Genomic DNA, 20,250 nt, shown 5'->3' with positions numbered 1-20,250 from the left:
CCACACTCCTCTCCCCTGGCAGAGCCTGGGCACCCACACAGCAAGAGCTGGGCCCTCACCCTCTGAACCACCCTTTCTAGGCCTCTGTCAGGGCTGTCTGTGGGGGCAGGAAAGTGAGGGTGGCCAGTCAGAGGTGGGGAAAGGTAGGCACCTGAAGGGAACACAGGAGTTCAGGTGGAGAGGGGGGCACCTCCTAAGTGGAAGAGGAAAGAAATGGGACTAGCAGAAGCCCTCTGCCCAGGCGGAGTGCAGCTTGCTGAGATGGGCAGAAGCCAGCTGGGCAGAGAGCAGGAGAGGGTGAGGGACAGGCGGGGGGCACAGACCAGGGGCTGGTAGGTGGGAAGGAGAGGAACTTGGGTACAAATGGGGCATTCAGGAGAGACGAACATGGTCCAGAGGCAGGAGGGAGTAAGGAGAAGCTCGGACAGGAAGGGGTGTAGAAAGGTGGAAACAGAACCAAGTGGTTCCTGTTGAGAACACGGGACTCCCTCCTCTCCTCAGCCCTGGCTGTGATCTCCCGCCTCCCCATTCCCCACCTCCAACACATCTCAGAACCAGCTTGCCGTCCCAAGTCTTGGAAAACCTGCAGGAGGTGTGTCTCAGCCCACCAGCTCCTAGGAGACCCCTGGCCAGCCGGCCTGTCTTTCTGACCTCTGCCCCGTCGGCTTTACTCACCCTCTACCAGCAGCCGTGTGTGGGCGCTGTCCTGGCCGGCCTGGCAGCAGTAGGTGCCCTGGTCCTCAGGTCGCACGTCATGGATGACCAGGCTGTGGGTGTGGCCATGACTGCGCAGCTCGTACTTGTCTCCCGGGCACAGCGCCACCCCCTCCCGCAACCAGCACACTTGGCCCCCCGAGCGGCACACAGTCACCTCCAGCACCGCCCGGCGGCCGACCAGAACTGTCTTCTCGCGAGGGGGGCGGCGGCATATCTGGAGAGGCAATGCTGGGGGTGGAGGATGAGGGCTTAATAGGGACACGCTGGGTCCCAGGAGGAGAGACGCATCTTCCCTCCCGCTGTGGCTTCCACTCCTGGTCTTAGACCTCTATGCCACCACCCTGTTTCTCTCTACCCTCAACCCAAAGTCTCCTGCTCCCCAGGAAATACACTGCTCTCTGTGATCCGCCCCCGGAGAGCCCCGGGAGGAAGGGGTGAGGAAGGTAGGGTTTCTCGGACCAGACGCCAGCTTGCCAGTTCCAGGGGTAGACAGTGTTCACTCCAGGTCGTCCATGCCCCAGTTGCTTACCCTCCACCTCCAGCTGAGCCACGGACTGGGCGGGTCCCGCCTGGAAGCGGACCTCACCAGTGTCCTCCGCGCGTAGCACGCTCAGCACCAGAATGTGTTTCTTCCCTGGGGGTGAAGGGGGCGCTAGCGAGGCCGGAGCCGCCTCTGGGGAGGGTTCGGGGATGAGGGTGGGGCCAGAGTAGGTCCCCGGGTCGGTTCGGACGCGGTAAATGTGCGCTGGGCGGGACGCAATTGAGATGCCGAGGGGTAAGAGGGGAGGTCCAGGACCGAGGGCTCAGAGCTGGGGGCCAGGGAGAGATCGAGAGACTGCTCCTTGGGCCGTGGGGCGGGGTCCATTTGACCTGGAGGTGGGACTTATCCTGGTAGGGCGGAGCAGCGAGGGGCCAGAGCGGGTAGAAAGTCGGTCAGACCTTCCTGTCGGATGCGGACGCGGCCTCCGGGTCTCAGCGGGCGGCCTCCGAGCTCCCAGCTCCCGGTTGGCTCGACCTCCGACACGGTGCACTCGAACGTGGCTCCGTCGCCTTCGCGGGCGCGCACCGACAGAAGGTCGGAGAGGACAGACACCTTGCGCTCTGGGGCGGAGCCGGGGCCGTGAGGTGGGCGGGGCGGAGCGGAGGGGGCGGTACCCTGCCCCGCCCCCGCCCCCCTCCTTAGACGCCCCAGAGCAGGACCCCGGGGCAAGTCCGGTCCGCAGACCCCGCACCCACAGCAGTGCCCCGCCCGGGCAGCGCCCGGTACCCACCGCGAACCACCAGGTGGACGGGCCCGGCTCGGGCCATCCCCACCACGCAGCTGTAGGTCGCGGCGTCCAAGGGACCGCAGCGCCGCAGCTGGAGAAGGCGGCGGGTGCCGAGGGCCTGGAGTCTGAGCCGAGGGCTGGGGGTGAGCGGTTGCCCGTCCTGGGGGCGGGAGTTGCAAAGGGTCGCGGTGAAAGCTCGTCTGGGCACAGACGGCCCCTGCCCTCCTCGTAGGCGGCCGCGCCCTCTGTTTATGCCAAGCGGTTTCGAGGCACGTTTATGCCGTGGAGCAGGGCCGTCCTGCGCCTTCCGGGACCTCGCCAGGAGTCTCATTGGGAAGGTGTCACCCTTTGGGGACGTTAGGGCTGAGAAGGGAGCCACGGGCGCGGGAAGCCTAGAGTCATGTACTGCTCATACCAGCCACGCGTGTGGATTCTGGACCAGGAAACCTGGATTCAAATATGGGCTCTACGTCTGCCCCTGGGCAATACTTCACCCCACGGCGCATCAGTCTCCTTATAGATAACATGGAGATAATAAGACCTGCCTCATAGGGCTGCTGTAAGGTTTAGAGGATTAAATGTAGAGTAAATCTGAGCACAGTGCCAGGCGCATGGCTCAATGAGTATTAGTTATTTCTGTTGGGGGTTGTTATTGATGTTATGATGCCGAGGTGGGCTGGGCTGGGGCTGGGCTCTGACCTTCTCCCAGGTGACATCAGCCAAGGCCTGGGAAAGTTCACACTCGAAAGTAGCTGTGTCACCCTCGGTCACTTCTAGGTCCTGTGGCCCCCGCACAATGGTCACTGGGGCCTCTGGGAGTGGGAGAAGGCAGATACATTGGGCACAAGGGGTCACTGGTGGGCACATTTAGACAAGGTGATCAACAGAGGCCACCAGTGAGTGGAGCGCATGCTGGGACAAAGTGGTCCAAAGGGGATGCTGGTCAGTGGGGGACACAGCGGTAACAGAGGGGTCAACAGGGTAGGAATGGCCTGCTGGGGGTTGGTCACATTTAAGGTGGTCAGTGGGGGGGACATGCTGGGGCATAGAGAGGCATAGTGGAAACTGGAGCAGAGATGCCAGTGGAGCTACCCATAGGCAAACGTGGTCAGTGGGGGCCACACTGGCTGGAATGGACAGGAGACACTGGCCAGTGGGGGACACCATGGGCTCACAGGAGCAACGGGGGAACCCTAGAGCAGATGTGGTTGGTGGGGAACAGACCAGGGCTGCAAACAAAAATGGGGGACACTGAAACAGAGTTGCCAATGGAGTCACCCTTTGGCATAGTCAGTGGATTGTTGGGACTTGAGTGGTGAGAGGGGCACACTCAGGCAGAGGGGGCTGCAGCAGGCAGGCGTGGTCAGTGGGCTCACACTCAGAGTGGCCAGCAGGGCCATGGTCAGGCAGACAGACACCACACCGGCACAAGCACCTCACAGCAGCACAGTCAGTGGTCCATTGGGACGGGGGGGTTGGTGGAGACACAGGCAGGGCACTCCCTGGGGCCACACATGGCCAAAGGGTCAGGGGAGTCAAACTCTGGCAGGGAGGTCAGTGAGGGCCACACTGGGACAGGATCAGTGGGGGCCACACGGGTAGTGGGATCGGTAGAATCACACCCAGAGCGGTCAGCAGGCAGGCAGCGGTTCCAGAGGCCGCACCTCTCACAGTGAGTCTGGCTGCACAGCGCAGGGCATCCGCAGTGAAGGAGATGCAGCCCGAATCGGCCAGGCCCAGGCCACTGAGTACCAGGCAGTGAGCGTGGCCCTCTGCGTGAATTTGGCACGTGGTCCCTGGCTGCAGCCGGACTCCACCCCGGGCCCACTCCCCGGTCACATCCTCCTGGGACAGCTCCAGCCGGAAGGTGGCGCTGCCCCCCTCGATGACGGTCACATCCTCCAGAGGCCGCAGCACTCTTAGCTGCCTTGCTAGTGGGAGGAGATGGGGGAAGAGGGAGGATGAGGGCTCCAAATCTGGGCGGGGCTTTCGGGCCCCCCTTCCCCCTCCCCCCCCCTCGCCCGCCACACACACCTTGGCTCTGCCGGCACCACCCCTAACACCCAACCTTGTAAGGCCTTATAGAACTAAGTTCAGAGCCAGGGTGCAGGAAGAAGGGAGCAGAGCCATTCAGACTTGGGTGGAGAGAGGGGCTTACTAGGGTTAGGAGAGGAGATACATGAAGGGGGTGATGTGTGGTTAGGGGGGTGAGGAGTTTGGGTGAGGGGTGCTGTGACACTGGAAGAAGCACAGAATTTGAAGTCAGACACACCAGGACTGGACCCTGCCACATAATTTGTGTGCTGTGTAACCTTTGGCAAATTGCTTGACCTCTCTGGGCCTCAGTTTCTCCAGCTATACAAGGTAAATAGCATTGAGACATGGGTTTATTGTGATTAAATGAATGAAATAAATTAGAAGAGTATGCACATCACCAACAACCATTTACCAAGCTCTCTGTGGGTATTTCTCATATTATCCCAATCAATGTTCCCAAAGACCCTTTTTAAAGAAAACTTGGCTCAGAGAGATTAAGTAATTTGCATGAGGTCACACAGTTAATAGAGGGCTCCATCTTGGGGGTGTGGGTGCTATTTGCCACCCATCCCTACTTCTCAGCTGGGCCCATTTATCCTGGGGCAGGTGACTGAAGGATAAACACGGCAAGTCTTTCTGGAGTATAATATTTACGTTTATAGCAAAGCCAACTTGGACATACGAAATGGAATGCAAAATCCACATGGACTTCTAAGGTAAATAGAAAACATTAGAAAAAGAAGAGTTTTGCTTTGGGCAGGCTGCTTCAGGTCACACTCCTGGGGGTCAGCCAGGGCTGACTTGCCTTGTGGCGAGGGGCACTTTGGTGGGGGTCTGAGGGGCCTTGGGCCAGCCAGGAGAGACTGTGCCACGGGGCGGGCGATGTGTTAGGAGAGGACGGGGCACTCACGCTTCACGCTGAGCCTGGCCAGGGTGCGATCGTGGTGGCTCTCGCAGCCGTAGGTGCCCTGGTCGGCTGGTACGACGCCGTGGATGAAGAGGCGGTAGACGTGGCCATCCTGGGCCGTGGACAGGCGGGAGTCGGGTGGTAGGGGTGCCCCACCTCGCACCCAGCGCACGGCCCCTGCCGCACCCACTCGGCCTGTCTCTACTTCGAGGCACACGTCCTGGCCTTCCTCTGCCCGCACGTCCTGCAGCCGCCGCAGGAAGAGCAGCTCCGTCTCTGGGGAGAAAGAGAGGGGGCCGTGGAGCCTGGTGGGCTGACCCCCTTCTCCCTCTCAGGGATCTGTCCCCTGTCATGGCCGGGGCTGGGAGAATAGGTTCAGGAACAAGACTACTGTGTCTCCATCAGGACCAAACCTCGAACGTGGAGCCGGGCACTTGTGGATGTGCCCCCTGCTTGGGCAGTCACGGTCCCCGCGTCCTCGAGCTGGCAGCCTCGCACGGTCAATATGCGGCTTGACCCATTCTGGGCCATCTCTAGCTGGGGCCCTGGGGTGACAATGGCCCCATTGTGCAGCCAAGTGACGTCGGCGTCCGGTGGGGAGACTTCACACCGGAACGTGGCATCATCACCCTCGTGGACAGTTAGTGGTGTCAGCTCCGAGACCAGCTTCACCGGCGGTGGTTCTGGGGGGTGGGATCAGGCAGTGAGGTAGGCTGGGTCTTTCCGCCTCCCTCCTCCTCATCCCCTTTGCATCCCCTCACCTCCAGTAACAGGCCCTCATCCTCCAGTTATTGAACAGAACCTTCCTGAGGACCTACTGTGTGTCAGCCCTGAGGTGTTTCAAAGGACAAGACGTCAACGCCCTGCTACTCCTAGCCACCTCCGCCCAATGCTGGCCTGGCACCCACCTCTCTGACTCCCTAGTAATAGTAGGTCATTTACTATGGACCCAATTTATCTCATTTAACTGTCACAACAGCCCTATAGGACAAGCATTATCCCTCCACTTTGGAGCTGGGGCTCAGAGAGTTTAAGTAAGTTGCCAGTGTCACACAACTACTGGGAAGCAGAATCCAGATTGGAAACTGGTGTGGGTGGCACTGACTCCAGAGCCCTGCTTTTAACCACTGGTCCGTGCCCCTCCTATTATTTGAGGGTTCCTGGAAAAGGGAGCCCTGAGCCCTCATCCCAGGAATGGTCACGCATGCATGGGTTGGAGCCAGAGGCAGAGAGGTGGGGTCGGGGCGCGGGGGCCCAGAGTGGTTCGGGCGTGTGGCCCTTGGGGCGTGAGTGGTGCACTGTTACCTTCCACGCTGACGAGGAAGATGCGGCTGTCCTGGGGCGTGTCGCACAGGTACTCCCCGGCGTCCCTGCTCCGGGCCCTCTGTACCCGCAGCACCTGCCTCGCCCCGTCCTGCTCCAGCTGCACCCGCCCCTGGCTTGCCAGGCGCTCCCCGTCCTTGTACCAGCGCACAGGGCCTCCCGGCCCGGAGAGGTGCACCACCAGCTCCAGGTCCCCGCCTGGGGTGCTGCGAACCCTTGTCTGGGCTGCCTCGGGGTCCACCACCCGCACGGGGGGCTCTGTGGGCTCAGAGCCGGAGGTCACCAGGAGGGAGTGGCTCGTGGGCCGGGAGGAGGGCAGTGGGAGGCAAGACAGGGAAAGGGACCGAGAGCAGTGGGGCAGGGGGTGGGCCAGGTGTGCTAGAGAAGGGGGAGACTCATGGGTTTCGGGGTGCGACTCTCAGGCTTCCTGCCCGGGCTATACTCACCAGCCACTTGGACGGTGAAGCTGAGGCTGGGCGCCCCCGGGGCTGCCCCTGCCTGGCAGGTGTAGAGGCCTGCGTGGACCGGGTCTGCAGCCCGGATGCAGAGGATACGGCGGGGGCCCTCGGCTTGGAGCTCCAGACCCTCACCCTCCTGCACCGGCCTCCCGTTGTGGCTCCAGAAGACGAGGGCGCCAGCCCGGGACAGTTCACAGCTCAGCACCAGCGGCTCCCCGGGGGCCACGCAGAGCGGGCTGGGGGCTGCCTCTGGGGCAAGGAACTGGACTGGGGGCTCTGGACAGAGAGGAGAGTTATCAGCTCGGTGATGCTCCCACCTCCCGCACCTTGGCTGGCCGGGAGCACCCACCAGCCAGGCTGACGTTGAAGGTGACGGCTTCATCACGAGTCTCACACACATACTCCCCGGCGTCCTCAGGCTGGGCGTGGGGCAGGGTCAGGGTGCGAGTGGGCCCCTTGGCACCCAGCTGCAGGGCATCTGATGCTTCCACCTCCAGCCCATCCTTGTACCAGCGCACCTGGGACCCAGCCGGGGCCACCTCGCAGCGCAGCTCCACGCGCCCTGGAACCCCGAACTGCAGGTCCAGGGAGCGGGCCGCCGGATGCAAAATCCTCTCTGGAGTGGCTGGTGGGTGGATAGAGAGAGGGGAGAGTGGGCTCGGCCAGCAGGCCTCTACCTGCCTCCCCACTAGATCCTCAGCCCTTTGCAGTGCAGCTCTTGGGAACGGTGCCACCTACAATCCGTGGGCACTCACCGTGTGCCAGGTGTTGTGCTAAGCGCACTGCAGCTCTTTGCTCAGCTACTCCTGACATTCCCTATTGTTGGCTTCACTTTACAGATGAGGACCTGAAGCCTCTTTTTAGAGAACTGACTTGCTCTAGGTCACACGGGAAAAAAAGAGGTAGACCCACACTCACAGCCACATCTATCTGACCTCAATGCACATCCCTCCCTACCCCACCCACACTTCCTATCCCCTTTGCCTGCTCTGCCTCCGATCACCACCCGAAAAACCGTCTATTTTCCTTATTTGCTGTCTGTCCACTCTCACGAGAAGGCAAGCTCCATAAAGACCGGTTTTCTCTCCTTGGTTCACTGCTGTATCCCTCAGCATTCACAACAGCGCTGAGCACGTCAGCATTTGTTGAATAAGTGAATGAATAAGTGCTCCTGGTTGCGGGGCTCTCTCCACCAGGCCTCTGGTCATTGTCCTGGTATGATTTGGGCAAGTCAGGGCTCTCTAATGGCTGAGAATGAGGAGGCTGGGGGAGGGGGAAGGCTGGACAAGGGGAGAGCCGTGTGCAGCAGTCAGGGACCCTGAAGGTGCAAGAACTGGGAGGGTTGGGTGTCTGTCCCTCAGCCTCCCGCCTCTTTTCCTCCCCAGGGTGTCCCAGAGACTGCCCACCTGTGACGGTGACAGTGAAGAAGGCTGAGTCGTCTCCAGCGTCGCACACGAACTCGCCCCCGTCCTCGGGCTGGGCAGCAGGCAGCACCAGGCGGCGGCAGGGCCCGTCACTCTCCAGCACCAGGGCCTCACTCTCCTCCACCTCCAGCCCATCCTTGTACCAGCGCACGGGGGCGTCCTCCCGCGACAGCTCACACATCAGCACCACACACTCCAAGCTCACGGCGACCAAGGTCACCTCGTCCCGGGGGTATATGATGCGCACTGGGGGTTCTGTAGAGTGGGGACAACCACAGCCTGTCACAAACTCACCGGCAGTCTCCCTGGAGCCATCTGGCAGCATGAAGTCCCGCTCACCCACAATCGTAAGAGTAATAAGGATAATAGGTCCGAAATCTGTTCTCTGAAATCCCTGGGGCCACAAGTGCTACAGAATCCACAATGCTTCCGATTCCAGAAATGGTGCATTCATCGTACATCACCTGCCGCCCTCAGCCCCCACTGTGGTCCCCCCGTAATCAATCACATTAACATTTCTGCAGTGTAACATATAGATTCACCCTAAGCAGGCTACTTAAAAAGTACAAATAGCTTCACAGAGTTAAGTTCAGATTTTACTGAAATGACTTTTAATACCAAACTTACAAAAAGCCTTTTGATTTTGAGCAGTTTTTTTTTTTTTAATTTCAGAACTGTGGATAAGGGATGGTGGATTTGTAATAGCAAATACTTATATACAGCTTGCTAGAGTTCCAGGAACAGTCATAAGCACTTTACACCCTCGTAGCAATCCTAAGGAGTAGGTATTATTTTATACCCATTTCCCAGATGAGGCAACTGAGGCATGGTGTGATTAAGCAACTTCCTTATGGTCATAGCTGGCTATACCTACTCGAGGGCAGGAGGAAGAACTACCATCTGATAAAGGGAGGGTCAGACTCTGCAAGCAGTGGTAAGGACTCCAAGCCAAGGCTTGCAGGAAACTCAGTAATGAATTTTGCATCTGTGCATGAGTTGTCAACACCTAAGATTTCCCCAGGGATATTAAACGCTGTTTCTAGGAGTTCATCTCCAGCTGCTCTGGAGTGGTCAGTCTTTCACAGAAAGGAGCCATGGCAATATTGGTGGTGACCAGTGCACTGAGCCCGGGCCTGCCCATGCTTTCACGTACCTTGGAGGTCTCCCAGAATCAAGTCTCCAGGACACTTTCGTGTTCCTTTAGCATTTGGCCCCCTTGTGGCTGGGCTGGGGAACTGCTAGCTTCCTGGTCTAGGTCTTTGCAGAGGCGTGTAAGGGCAGATGGGCCCACCAGTGCACACTGAGCCCTTGCCTCCGCCTCCTCCCTAACTGGGCTTATTCTAAGAGTCTACAGGATGCAGGCTGGTTCTCTGAGGCCCAGCACCACCAGTAGGTTGCAGAGTGCGGCTACCTGACTGGTGGGGGAGGTGATGGAGGCAGTGGAGTGAGAATGGGGTGCAGCCATGGGGCTGGGGTGCCTGCACAGCTGTGGCCCACAGCTTGGCATCAGACTTGATTCTCCTGGTCCACACAAGGTGTGTTGTGTGAGCCTCTCACGAAGAATCTGGTGTTTTGCGGGGAGGCCAGTTTTGAGCTGGAATGTGTGTGTCTGCGGCCATTATGTCTGGCCAGGGGTTGGGGCGGGAGAGGCTGAAGGGATTCACTACGGGACAGAATATGTGCAGAAAGGCCTCTTCGGCTTTGTGACTTGTGTGCTTCTGGGGTGCAGGGAGTCGGGGGGCCCTAAGTAGCTCAAGCCTAGGCTGAAGCATTGGCAGGGACAGGGCAGGGTAACCAGATGATGCCAGCATCAGGACGGTCGCTCCAGTGCAGCCAGTGGGTTCTTCTGTGCCGCCCAGAGCTGCCTAGGTCCCACCCTCCCCATCCCCCTCACACACGCTGGGATTGGCGCCGTGGGCTGCAGTCCCAAAGTTTCTGGCACTGAACCGTCACTTCCAGAGTCATCCTGTGCTTTCCCGATTTGAACATTCTCCCCCCACCTTCAGCCCAAACCCTGACCTCCACTTAGCTAACTCAGCCGCTGCTCCAAATGGCCCCTTTGAAGGCACTTCCTGCCTGCCAACCAGGTCAGCAGCCCCCAGCTTTGGGTACCCACTGCACCCTATCACGACACCCGGCAACCCTCACTCTGAGACCCTCTAATGTGCCCGGCTCTCCTGCCAGTCTGCGCACTCCCGGAGGGACGTGCGCGCGTGCGTCTGTGAGCTGCTGAGTGGCCGTCCAGAGCCCACCCCGGGTGGCACGGCGACCGACTTTCCCCGAGGCCCTCCCTGACCTCCTGCTCTCTTGAGACCTCACCCCTCACAGCACTTGTCACGAGGTGTCGCTGTACATTTATTTGCGTGTTTATTGGTTAAACACAGGGGTCGCAAACTCAAATGCCCACGGGGGCCAGGTAAGGTAAGGTCAGTGGCTGAAGTGGTCTGGGGGGAGCAAAAAGGAACAGCGGGCAGGGTGGGACAGAGGAATGTGGGCCCCGTGTTACAGGGGCAGCTGCTACTCAGCGCCAGCTGTTCGTCGCCAAGGGGGGAAGCGGGACCAGAGGCGCCGGGTCTTCGGCTTTTTCAAGAGGACGCATAACTCCGGGTTGTTATTTGAACTGTCCTGACTTTGGTAAGACTCTGCAGGCCAAACAAAACATATCTGTGGGCTGTATGGGGCCCTAGGGACTGCCCGTTTGCGACCCCTGGTTAACGGCTGCCTCCCCAGCTCTCTGGCAGCTGGGAGAAGGGACCACGTCTGCAATACGCACCAGTGACCTGCAGCACCTGGCCCAGTACCTGACACATAGAAAGTGCTCAGTAAACGAGCCGGTGGAGGATAGCTATTCCTGGCCTTGGGCGCCGGGGAGGAGCCTGCTTATTCGAACACAGACCCTGGGGTCTTCCCGGCAGGGCCCCCCGGTCCATGCACCTGCAGCCCCCCTCCCCCCTCCCCCACATGCAGGCTAGGGGCTATGTGGCCAGCTCCCGCAAGGGCTCAGGACTGTCCTCTGGTGACCGCGGGCAGCTGGGGTGGGCCCACACCTGTGACAGTGACGGTGAAAGAGGCAGACTCGTCATCGATTTCACACAAGTACTCGCCCGAGTCCTCCAGCTGGACGGCGGGCAGCACCAGGCGGCGGACGGCGTCCTCCTTCTGCAGGAGCAGTGCGGGACTCTCCACTACCTCTTCGCCATCCTTGGTCCAGCGCACCTCGGCCCAGGGCCGGCAGAGCTCGCAGGTCAGCACCACACGCTCCAGGCGCACGGCTGCCACATACACCTTGCCGCTGGGGTACACGATCCACGAGGAGACATCTGGAGGACAGGGACAGCTGTGGCCGGGCGTCAGGGGCTGGGGCCGAGGTGCCTGGCTGCCCCACCTGATCCACGCCTGTTCCCTACTCCTGGAAGGTGGGCTGTGTGTTGAAGAAGAGGGTCTTCCCTCGGACCATGGCTCACAGCTGCTCGGACAGTCAGTCACGGTTGGGGCACGGTGGCACAGTGGGGACTGTGGTGTCAGCCTCGGCTGTAGAAACTCTTTACATTCTCTGGGTTGGGACAGGGACAATACGAAGGGTAGGACTGGGGAGAGGAGGGTTGGGTGCCCAGATGGAGCTGGGGTCTCCTGCAGGCCTCAGACCTTCTGACCCCTCTAGTGCCTGGGCACACCCACCCTAGACCCTGCCCTGTGGTAGCACTGCCACCCCTAAAGCTCCCCTTGGAGGATCTTCAGAACAGAGAAGGCAGGCTTTCCTTTGACTGATGTAGCTGTGACTGGTGTGTTTGTGACAGCGCATTTTCTGCGGGTGACTGGACCTCAGGGTGCAGAGCATGGTTTGGGGAGAAAGCTAGGGGAAGTGAAGCAGGGGCTGGGAACAGTGGCCCAGGAGTGTACCAGCTGCCCAGGCAGGGGCAGGGCACACCGTCCCCCTCCTGTGGACTGCCTGGAGCCCCACCTGTGATGGTCACGGTGAAGTAGGCGCGCTCGTCCCCAGCGACGCACTGGAACTCGCCCCCATCTGGAGGCTGGGCGGCGGGCAGCACCAGGCGGTGATGGGGCCCCTCGTTCTCCAGCACCACGAAGTCGCTCTCTTCTACCTCCTGCCCGTCCTTGTACCAGTGCACGGGGGCGTCCTCCCGGTCCACCTCACAGGTCAGCATGACGCACTCGGAGGTTATGGCGTGCACAAACACGTGCTCCCGGGGATCCAGGATGTGCACGGGGGGGTCTGGGGGGAGCAAAGATGGGGTCACACAGACACCCCAAAACAGGAGACATGAGTGCACACTGGCTGCTTGGCTGGGGTGGGGTGCTCTGGGGCAATGACACGGACGACTGAGGGCGTGGCGGGTGAGGTGTGACAGATCACATGGCACTGGAGGGCTCTGTGAGTTCCCAGAGGATCAGAGGGGGTTGGCCGGGGACACAGAGGGCTTTGTCTAGGCTGAGAGGAGGTCACATCAGGGCCGTACTTGCTGCTTTTTCAAGGAAGCCCCTGGAGGGCTGATCGCAGGATGGGGAAGAGGTGGAAACAATTTAGTGGTGATACCGTGGGGCAGCGCTCCCTATCACTGGTACATTCAGGCAGGGGCCAGAGGACCTTCTGGCAATGGGGCCACTCAAAGTGAGAAGATGGAGCGGCATCAGTGGTTCCTGAGTTGTTCTCCCAGAGTGGATCTCCAGGCTCTGTCCTGGATATTCTGGCTCTGGAGGCCTGGGGGAGCCTATGCACTTATGGCTTCCAGGGTGGTTCTGAAGCAACCAGACATGTACTGGCTTCTGAGAGCCTCTGGACCACTGCACCTAAAACTTCCTTTTGACCCTGGCCGCCTGGGGCAGTGGGATAGGCAGTCCTGGGTGTGAACCCAGCTAGGGTATGGGGCAGTGGGATAGGCAGTCCTGGGTGTGAACCCAGCTAGGGTATGGGGCAGTGGGATAGGCAGTCCTGGGTGCGAACCCAGCTAGGGTATGGGGCAGTGGGATAGGCAGTCCTGGGTGCGAACCCAGCTAGGGTATGGGGCAGTGGGATAGGCAGTCCTGGGTGCGAACCCAGCTAGGGTATGGGGCAGTGGGATAGGCAGTCCTGGGTGCGAACCCAGCTAGGGTATGGGGCAGTGGGATAGGCAGTCCTGGGTGCGAACCCAGCTAGGGTATGGGGCAGTGGGATAGGCAGTCCTGGGTGCGAACCCAGCTAGGGTATGGGGCAGTGGGATAGGCAGTCCTGGGTGCGAACCCAGCTAGGGTATGGGGCAGTGGGATAGGCAGTCCTGGGTGTGAACCCAGCTAGGGTATGGGGCAGTGGGATAGGCAGTCCTGGGTGTGAACCCAGCTAGGGTATGGGGCAGTGGGATAGGCAGTCCTGGGTGTGAACCCAGCTAGGGTATGGGGCAGTGGGATAGGCAGTCCTGGGTGTGAACCCAGCTAGGGTATGGGGCAGTGGGATAGGCAGTCCTGGGTGTGAACCCAGCTAGGGTATGGGGCAGTGGGATAGGCAGTCCTGGGTGTGAACCCAGCTAGGGTATGGGGCAGTGGGATAGGCAGTCCTGGGTGTGAACCCAGCTAGGGTATGGGGCAGTGGGATAGGCAGTCCTGGGTGTGAACCCAGCTAGGGTATTTGCTGCCGTGTGATCGTGAGCAAGTTGCATGACCTCTCTAAACCTCAGCTGCTTCATCTGCGAATGGAGATATACTGCCCCTCACATAGATGTGAACACTGAATGCAAGTGTACATCTGAAGTATACAGCATAGGAACTGGCTAGTAGGTGCCTAACAAATGTTAGCTCCCACCTCCCTTCCCTTAATTGAATTGAGGCCCCCCCACTTTCCCACCAGCAAAGGCTACATGGGGGCCAAGTGTGCTGGAGGGTGGTGCATGGGCAGTGTGATCTGCAAACATGTCCCCTTGCCCCCTAGGGCCCTTCGGAAGGGACCCCCAAGCAGGCAGACCAGGGGGGCAGGGTTCAAACAGCCCCCAGGGTCAGCCTCAGCTTGGGGGAGCCCAGGCCGCCATGGTCCCTGACCTTGGACGGAGATGCTGAAGAAGGCTGAGACCCCTTCCGTTCTGCACTCAAACTCGCCACTGTCCTGGACCTGGGCCTCAGGCATGATCAGGCGGTGTTTGCGCCCATCCATCTTCACCACCAGCGACTCGCTCTCCTCCACCTTCTGCCCGTCCTTGTACCAGCTCGCTGGGAAGTCCACCCGGGAGAGCTCACAGGTCAGTACCACCCGCTCCGAGGTTGTGAAGGTCAACGACACCTTGTCCTGGGGGCTCAGGATGTGCACCGGGCTCTCTGCTTGGGGAGAGGTGTGGTCATGTGCGGCACCCTAGTTGTGCTCTGCTACCCCAATAAACACCCCACTCCAGGGTATGTGCTCAGGGTAGGGGGGTGGGCACATCAGGCTGGATGATTGCCATCGATGCATTTGCTGGTTTTAAAAATTCGTTTTGGGCTGGGACTTCCCCGGTGGTCCAGTGGTTAAGACTTCACGCTCTCAATGCAGGGATCACAGGTTCAGTCCCTGGTCGGGGAACTAAAATCCCGCATGCCGCATGGCGCGGACAAAAAAAAGAAAAAAAAAAAAGTTTTAGGCTTACACACCAACTCTTAAGAGCAGTGGCTTTAGTGTACATGAGAATTCCCAGGGAGCCTGCTGGAAATGCAGGTTCTTAGGCTCCTCCCCCCAAGCGTGCAGGGCCCCGGGAATCTGCATTATAGACCAGCCTCCAGATGACTCTGATGTTGGTGAACCTGGGTTGCATTTTAGAAACGCTGCTCTGGTTGCTGGTTATTTCTCACTTTGTCCTCCTCCTGGGATGCTGGCAGCTAACCACCTCAAGGCCCTGCACTTGGGCACTGAGGAATTCCTTGATGGGACATACAAACTCCAGCAATGGTGCAACGGCACATGCCAGCATGGTCCCCGCACTTTCAGACCCCCACCAAGATCTGTCGTCCTCGGGGAGGCCTCGTTCCCTCTCCTTCCCTCTTTCCCCAGAGTGTGATTCTGAAGCCAGACCGCCTGGGTTCACAATCCAGCACCAGCACTCGTTAGCTCTGTGACTTTGGGCAAGTCACTGAACTTCTCTGTGCCTCAGTCTCCCCCTCTGTAAAACGGGATGACAAAAGAACCCATCCTGTAGGGCTGTTGAGAGGATATATAAAGCGATGTAGGATTGTGCCTGGCACACAGAAAGTTGCTCCGATAGCGTCAGCCGTTACGCGATAGGGCAGGAAGCAGTCAGGGACCCGGAGCCGAGGTCTGTGTCTCTGAGATGACACACATGACAGAACCCTGCACAAAGTGCCCCAGAGAATTTCGCTATGATGCTGGATAACCAGGGGTCCCCCATACGCTGCGCGTGAGTTGAAACTGAACTTCGGGATCACTGAGCCCTCTATCTGAGCTAGCTCACCATGGATGCCCCTTACTCTCCTGGCCCAGGTGTGAGAAGCAGCAGTAGCAGTTGTCTCATTTTGCTAATGGGACTTCTGTGTCTTGACTCTATCTGCCCACCCTGGTCCCCACCTGCACGAACCTTGGATGGTGAGGGCAGCCGAGTCCTGCACACCCGGGCAGCTGAAGCCAACCAGGGCCCCGCTGTCCTGGTGCCTGACAGCTTGCAGGATGAGTCTGTGCTGCAGGCCCTTCTGCTCCATCCGGTACCGCAGGGCCCCAGGCTCTACCTGGCCCTCTGGCTCATTACTCTTGAGCTCTTCCCCATTAAGGAACCAGGTGCCCTGGATGATGGTGGAGAGATCGAGGGAGAAGACGGCATCTTCCCCGTCATATACCTGCACGTCGTCCAGACCGGCCACCAGGCGAGCTGTGGGCACTGAGATGGGACAGAGTTCGGCCATCAGAACCAGGGGGCAGAGGGCAGAGACTGGCAGGTAGAAGGCATATAACAGGACAGGGGCTGAGGGCCAGGGAAGGGAGGAAGGTGATGGGGAGGGTGTGACTTGGGGTACAGCGGTTGTCAGCCTGGGTTGGCGAGACCGACTCACCGAGATGAGCAGACCCATGGAACACGACATGGGAACTGCGGCCGTGTTCGCTGACGGTGCAGACGCGGAAGCGGTAGTCACCCTCGGAGGGCACACAGTCTCCCGGCACCTCCACAGCCCCAGCTTTCTCAATGCTGAAGCACTGGATCCAGTCTTCTGAGCCCACCTCCTGCCGTTCCAGCCGGTAGATGAAGGGGGTCTCGGGAACTGGCTCGGGAGGCTTCCAGGTCAGCAGGACCGTGTTCTTGTGGCCCTTGAACATTTCTGCCAACACTGGGGGTCCCGGGGGATTGTGCTTGACGCCTGAGACAAAGGCAGGGTTTGCGTCCGAGCCCTGCGCCAGCCTCCCACAGCCCTCTGACCTTAAGTCCACTTTGCCAACCCAGACTGTGGCATCTGATCACCTTCCAGCCCTGACCCTCCTGTCCAGCCCTTGAGGAGGCTGCCTAGGGATTTTCAGGCCCTCACATTTAACTCTGAGCAGAGTGGTGGTACGGGAATTGCCCAGGCTGAAGGTGACCTCGCCAGCATCTTCTCGGGTGACCCCTGGCAGGACCAGGGCATGCATGTGGCCGGAGCTGCTCTGGCAGGTGGCCGGCAGGTCCTCCCCATCTCGACTCCAGCGCCCTTCCACCCCAGCCTCGCAGGTCTCCACCAGCAGCACCGCGTTCTCTCCCTCAAAAACATCGAGCTTCCGGGGCAGCCGCTTCAGGATGGGCCCTGAGACACGGATGGGAGTCCGTCAGCCCGGGGCCTGGGCGTCTGCCTGCCTCGGTCTTGGCCTCCTCCCACTGGCCAGCCGACCTTTGACTGTCACGTTGGCCACGGTGCGCACCCGGCCGCGCATCTCGCACAGGTAAACTCCGTCGTCATCTGCCTTCAGCCTGTGGATGATGAGGCGCCGGACAGTGCCCTCCTCGATCTGCTCGTACTTGCGGCAGGGCAGCAGCCGCTGGTCCTCGCGGAACCAGGCCGTGGGAATGCGGGAGTTGGGGACTTTACACTCCAGCACCACAATCCCATGCTCCCGGCCCTCCACGTCCTGCAGGGGCCTCGTGAAGCGGAGGCGAGGCTCTGTGAAGAAGGGAGAGACCAGAGAAGGCTCTGGAGAGGGCCCGACCAGGAGAAAGACTCTCCTCCCATCACCTACTGCCTAAACCCACATTAGCTCCGGCCATTTGCTCTTCTCCCAGAGCCAGCAGGCACTGTGGAATCAGACAAACCCCCAGAAGGGAAGCCAGGGGACCCATATTCTCATCTGACCCTGACACTCGCTAGCCACATCACCTTGACCAAGGCCATTTTCATGATCCTGGGTCTCAGTTTCTTTCCTCGTAAAGTGGAGAAAGGGATGGAAGGGCTTGGACCACATCAGTGATTTTCAGATTGTTCCCTGGGGCCCTTCACAGGCACCACACACAATTCTGCAAAGGTCTGAGTTGAATTTCATTTTGAAAGTACTTTAACCGCTTTCAAAACTGCATTTAACAAAAAGAAAGCACGATGATGGAAACGGCCAGTGGGTTCACCTGGGCTGCTGGGGAAGCATGTCTGTCTTGTCATGCGGCTCTGGGAAGCTGTGCCATCACGTTGGGCTTTTCTCTCCTCAGGGGGTTAGAGTTCAGCCCTGCCCGGCCAGTTTGTGCACATCAAACTGTACCCAAGAGGCCACCACTGTGGCACAGGTGCCACACGCTTCACTGCGTGCCAGGCAGGGCTCAGGAGATTTGCCAACTCTTTTTCCTCTGAGGGAACAAGTTGGGTAATAACTAGTGAGGGTATAATGTCATGAGTTGTGATGAACTCCTGTTACGGAGAGCTTTAACTTCCAGTGTGAGTTTGGGGTGTTTTCCCTCCCTGAATTTTCTATTTATGAGCAATGTAAGCAGTTATTAAATACTGTTGGGGACTCAACTTTGATATATAAATTTCCTCTCCTTCACCTTCTTCTTCTTGCAAACCTGAGAGCAGTCTAATGAGAGAACAGTCAAAAATGCGGGGCATTTTTTTTTTCTCCCTTTGGTGCGAATCAGGAGTTTCTCAATGTGACACCTGCAACCAGGCCTTCCCCATAGGGCTCATAGACTAGACCCAGTTATGTGTGGTTAAAATGTGTATATTCAATAAAATAGACCCCTTGTTCTCACTGACTGACTTTATAAGTACATGTTATAAATTTGGATTTAGAAGTTTACACCCACAAAATGATCCTTTTATCTGTCTTATTTATTGGGGCCCCAGATGGGATTTCCATCCAGGGACAGGTTGGTGAAATAACAAAGAAGTTGAAAAACAATGAACTACAGGAGTTGTAGGTCCCTCTGGGTCTGTACATGAATCATTCCTTAAAGCCCTTTATCTAAGAGTGGTTTTCCACCATCTGCCTCAGAATCATTTGGGGAGCTTGCTAAGAAGTTCCCGGAGTAGGTACCCTGCAGACCTACTAAATCCGAATCCCTGGGGGTTGCGAGGTGGGCGGGAAATGGCATTTTAATACTTAGCCTCCCTTACCCCCCACCGTCTTCTGGACACTGAGTGGGGCTGGAGTTAGGAGGGTCTGGGAGGGCGCTGGAGGCCCCTCCCAGGGCCCCGGCCGCCCGGGGGCGCCGCGGTACCTTTGACATGCAGCTGCACGGCACTGAGGGTCTGGCCCGCCGAGTTGCGCGCGGCACACACGTAGAGCCCGCGATCCTTGGCCTGGCAGTAGAGCACCTTGAGCACGAAGCCGCCATCGCGGTCGCGGTACATGAGGCGGCGGCGGTCAGGGAGCAGCGGGTGGCCCTCCCAGTGCCATTCGATCTCGGGCTCGGGCTTGCCCATCACGTAGCAGCGGAACTTGGCGTGCTTGCCCTCGTTCACCCAGAAGGTCTTGGGCGCGCACTTGAGCGGCTCCACCACGGGGTTGGGGGCCTCGTCCGGGTCCTCGGGCGGGCTCTCGGGGGGCTGCTGCACTTGCAGCAGCGCGCCGGCCCGCGCGTGGCCGTGCGCGTTGCGGGCGTGGCACACGTAGACGCCGGAGTCGGGCAGCCGCGCCGCCAGGATGCGCAGCGCCAGGCTCGCGCCCGGGCGGCCCTCGGCGTGGCCAGGTTCGAGGGAGAAGTGGCTACTGTCCCACACTTCGTCCAGCGCCATCCCGTCCTTCTCCCAGTACAGCGTTGGCGCGGGGAGGCCCCCCACCTGGCACTCCAGCACCACCTCCGCCCCCCGCAGCACCCACTGGGACCGGGGCCCCGTCAGGAACACCGGGGCGCCCTCCCCGGCCCCGGGCGGCGGCCGCGGGCGTTCGGCAGGCTGGGGCTCGCGCTCGGGGGCCGGCGGCTCCAGCACGGTGACGGCGGCCGCCGCGTAGGCCTCTCCGGCCGCATTGCGGGCGCGGCACACGTAGACCCCCGCGTCGGTGGGCAGCGCGCCGCTCAGCAGCAGGCCGTGCTCGGCGCCGTCCGCCGGGAAGCTCAGGCGCTCCGAGGCCGCCAGCTGCTGCCCGCCCTTCTCCCACACGACAATGGGCGGCGGCTCCCCAAGCACCACGCACTTGAGCTCGGCCTCGGCGCCACTTACCACCCGCACGGGCCGCGGGAAGCGCAGGAAGCACGGGGGGCTCCCCTGGTCCCCCGAGCCCGCCTTCATCGCGGCGGCGCGGGGGAAGGCCGAGAGCGGCGGCGGGAGCCCGGGAGGCGGGGCGCGTTTGGGGACCGGGCGCCGGGACCCGCGGAGCTTTCCCCTGGCCGCCCGCTCCCGGTTCCCCTCCTTACCCTCGGCCCGGAGCTGCGGCTCTGGCGGCGGCGATTCCCGGGCCGGGGCCCAGGGCTCAGGGGGCAGTCCTTCCTGTTTGCCTCCCCAACGAGGGGCCCCTCAGACTCCCCTGCCTGCGGCCTGGCTTCCTGCTCCGGAGAGCCAAGTCTTCCCAGCCCCCTCCCACAGCCAGGGCCTCTTTCCCCTCCTCCCTCCCACCTCCAGCCGCCAGGTCCCCAGCCGCCCGCCAGGCTTGGGCCTGAGTGGCAGAGGCGCCTGCAGCTGACAATCCCCAAAATATTCTCTGATGACACAGCTGGAGGACGAGAGCCCAGACTGGCTCCTCCAGGCCAAGTTTAGAGCAGGCG

At 60.1% G+C, this 20,250-nt stretch overlaps 1 protein-coding gene across 3 annotated transcripts; it reads right to left on the bottom strand.

Moving 5' to 3' along the window:
• Nucleotides 1-667: 667 nt before the first annotated feature.
• Nucleotides 668-20,080, bottom strand: OBSL1 (obscurin like cytoskeletal adaptor 1). 3 transcript variants are annotated; one of them, XM_032637761.1, is made up of 20 exons: nt 18,766-20,080; nt 16,955-17,224; nt 16,619-16,870; nt 16,151-16,453; nt 15,682-15,978; nt 14,162-14,434; nt 12,096-12,368; nt 11,182-11,454; nt 8,117-8,389; nt 7,060-7,335; nt 6,699-6,986; nt 6,235-6,510; nt 5,343-5,612; nt 4,933-5,205; nt 3,650-3,916; nt 2,685-2,797; nt 1,989-2,145; nt 1,657-1,818; nt 1,247-1,351; nt 668-945 (listed from the first exon to the last, which is right to left on the bottom strand). In XM_032637761.1, the coding sequence occupies exons 1-20, from the start codon at nt 19,775-19,777 to the stop codon at nt 668-670; spliced, it is 5,691 nt and encodes a 1,896-aa protein (XP_032493652.1). In that variant the 5' UTR covers nt 19,778-20,080. The 3 variants fall into 3 exon arrangements, 2 of the variants coding, with proteins under 2 accessions (XP_032493652.1, XP_032493651.1); XR_004350755.1 differs by lacking the exon at nt 2,685-2,797 and having other exon boundaries at nt 807-945; nt 18,766-20,079; XM_032637760.1 differs by lacking the exons at nt 668-945; nt 1,247-1,351; nt 1,657-1,818; ... (7 more) ...; nt 7,060-7,335; nt 8,117-8,389 and adding an exon at nt 10,479-10,776 and having other exon boundaries at nt 18,766-20,078.
• Nucleotides 20,081-20,250: the final 170 nt, after the last annotated feature.

The sequence above is a fragment of the Phocoena sinus genome, chromosome 7 (genome assembly GCF_008692025.1).
Source record: "Phocoena sinus isolate mPhoSin1 chromosome 7, mPhoSin1.pri, whole genome shotgun sequence".
NCBI classification, from domain to species: domain Eukaryota; kingdom Metazoa; phylum Chordata; class Mammalia; order Artiodactyla; family Phocoenidae; genus Phocoena; species Phocoena sinus.
This window is presented reverse-complemented; position numbering and strand designations above follow the sequence as displayed.

Coding starts and splice junctions, on each gene's coding strand:
- OBSL1 (XM_032637761.1), bottom strand. CDS start 19,777: ATGAAGGCGGGCTCGGGGGACCAGGGGAGCCCCCCGTGCTTCCTGCGC. Junction 1,819..1,988: donor CGTCCACCTGGTGGTTCGCG/GTGGGTACCGGG, acceptor GCTCCGCCCCAG/AGCGCAAGGTGTCTGTCCTC. Junction 1,352..1,656: donor CGTCCGCATCCGACAGGAAG/GTCTGACCGACT, acceptor CTTCACCCCCAG/GGAAGAAACACATTCTGGTG.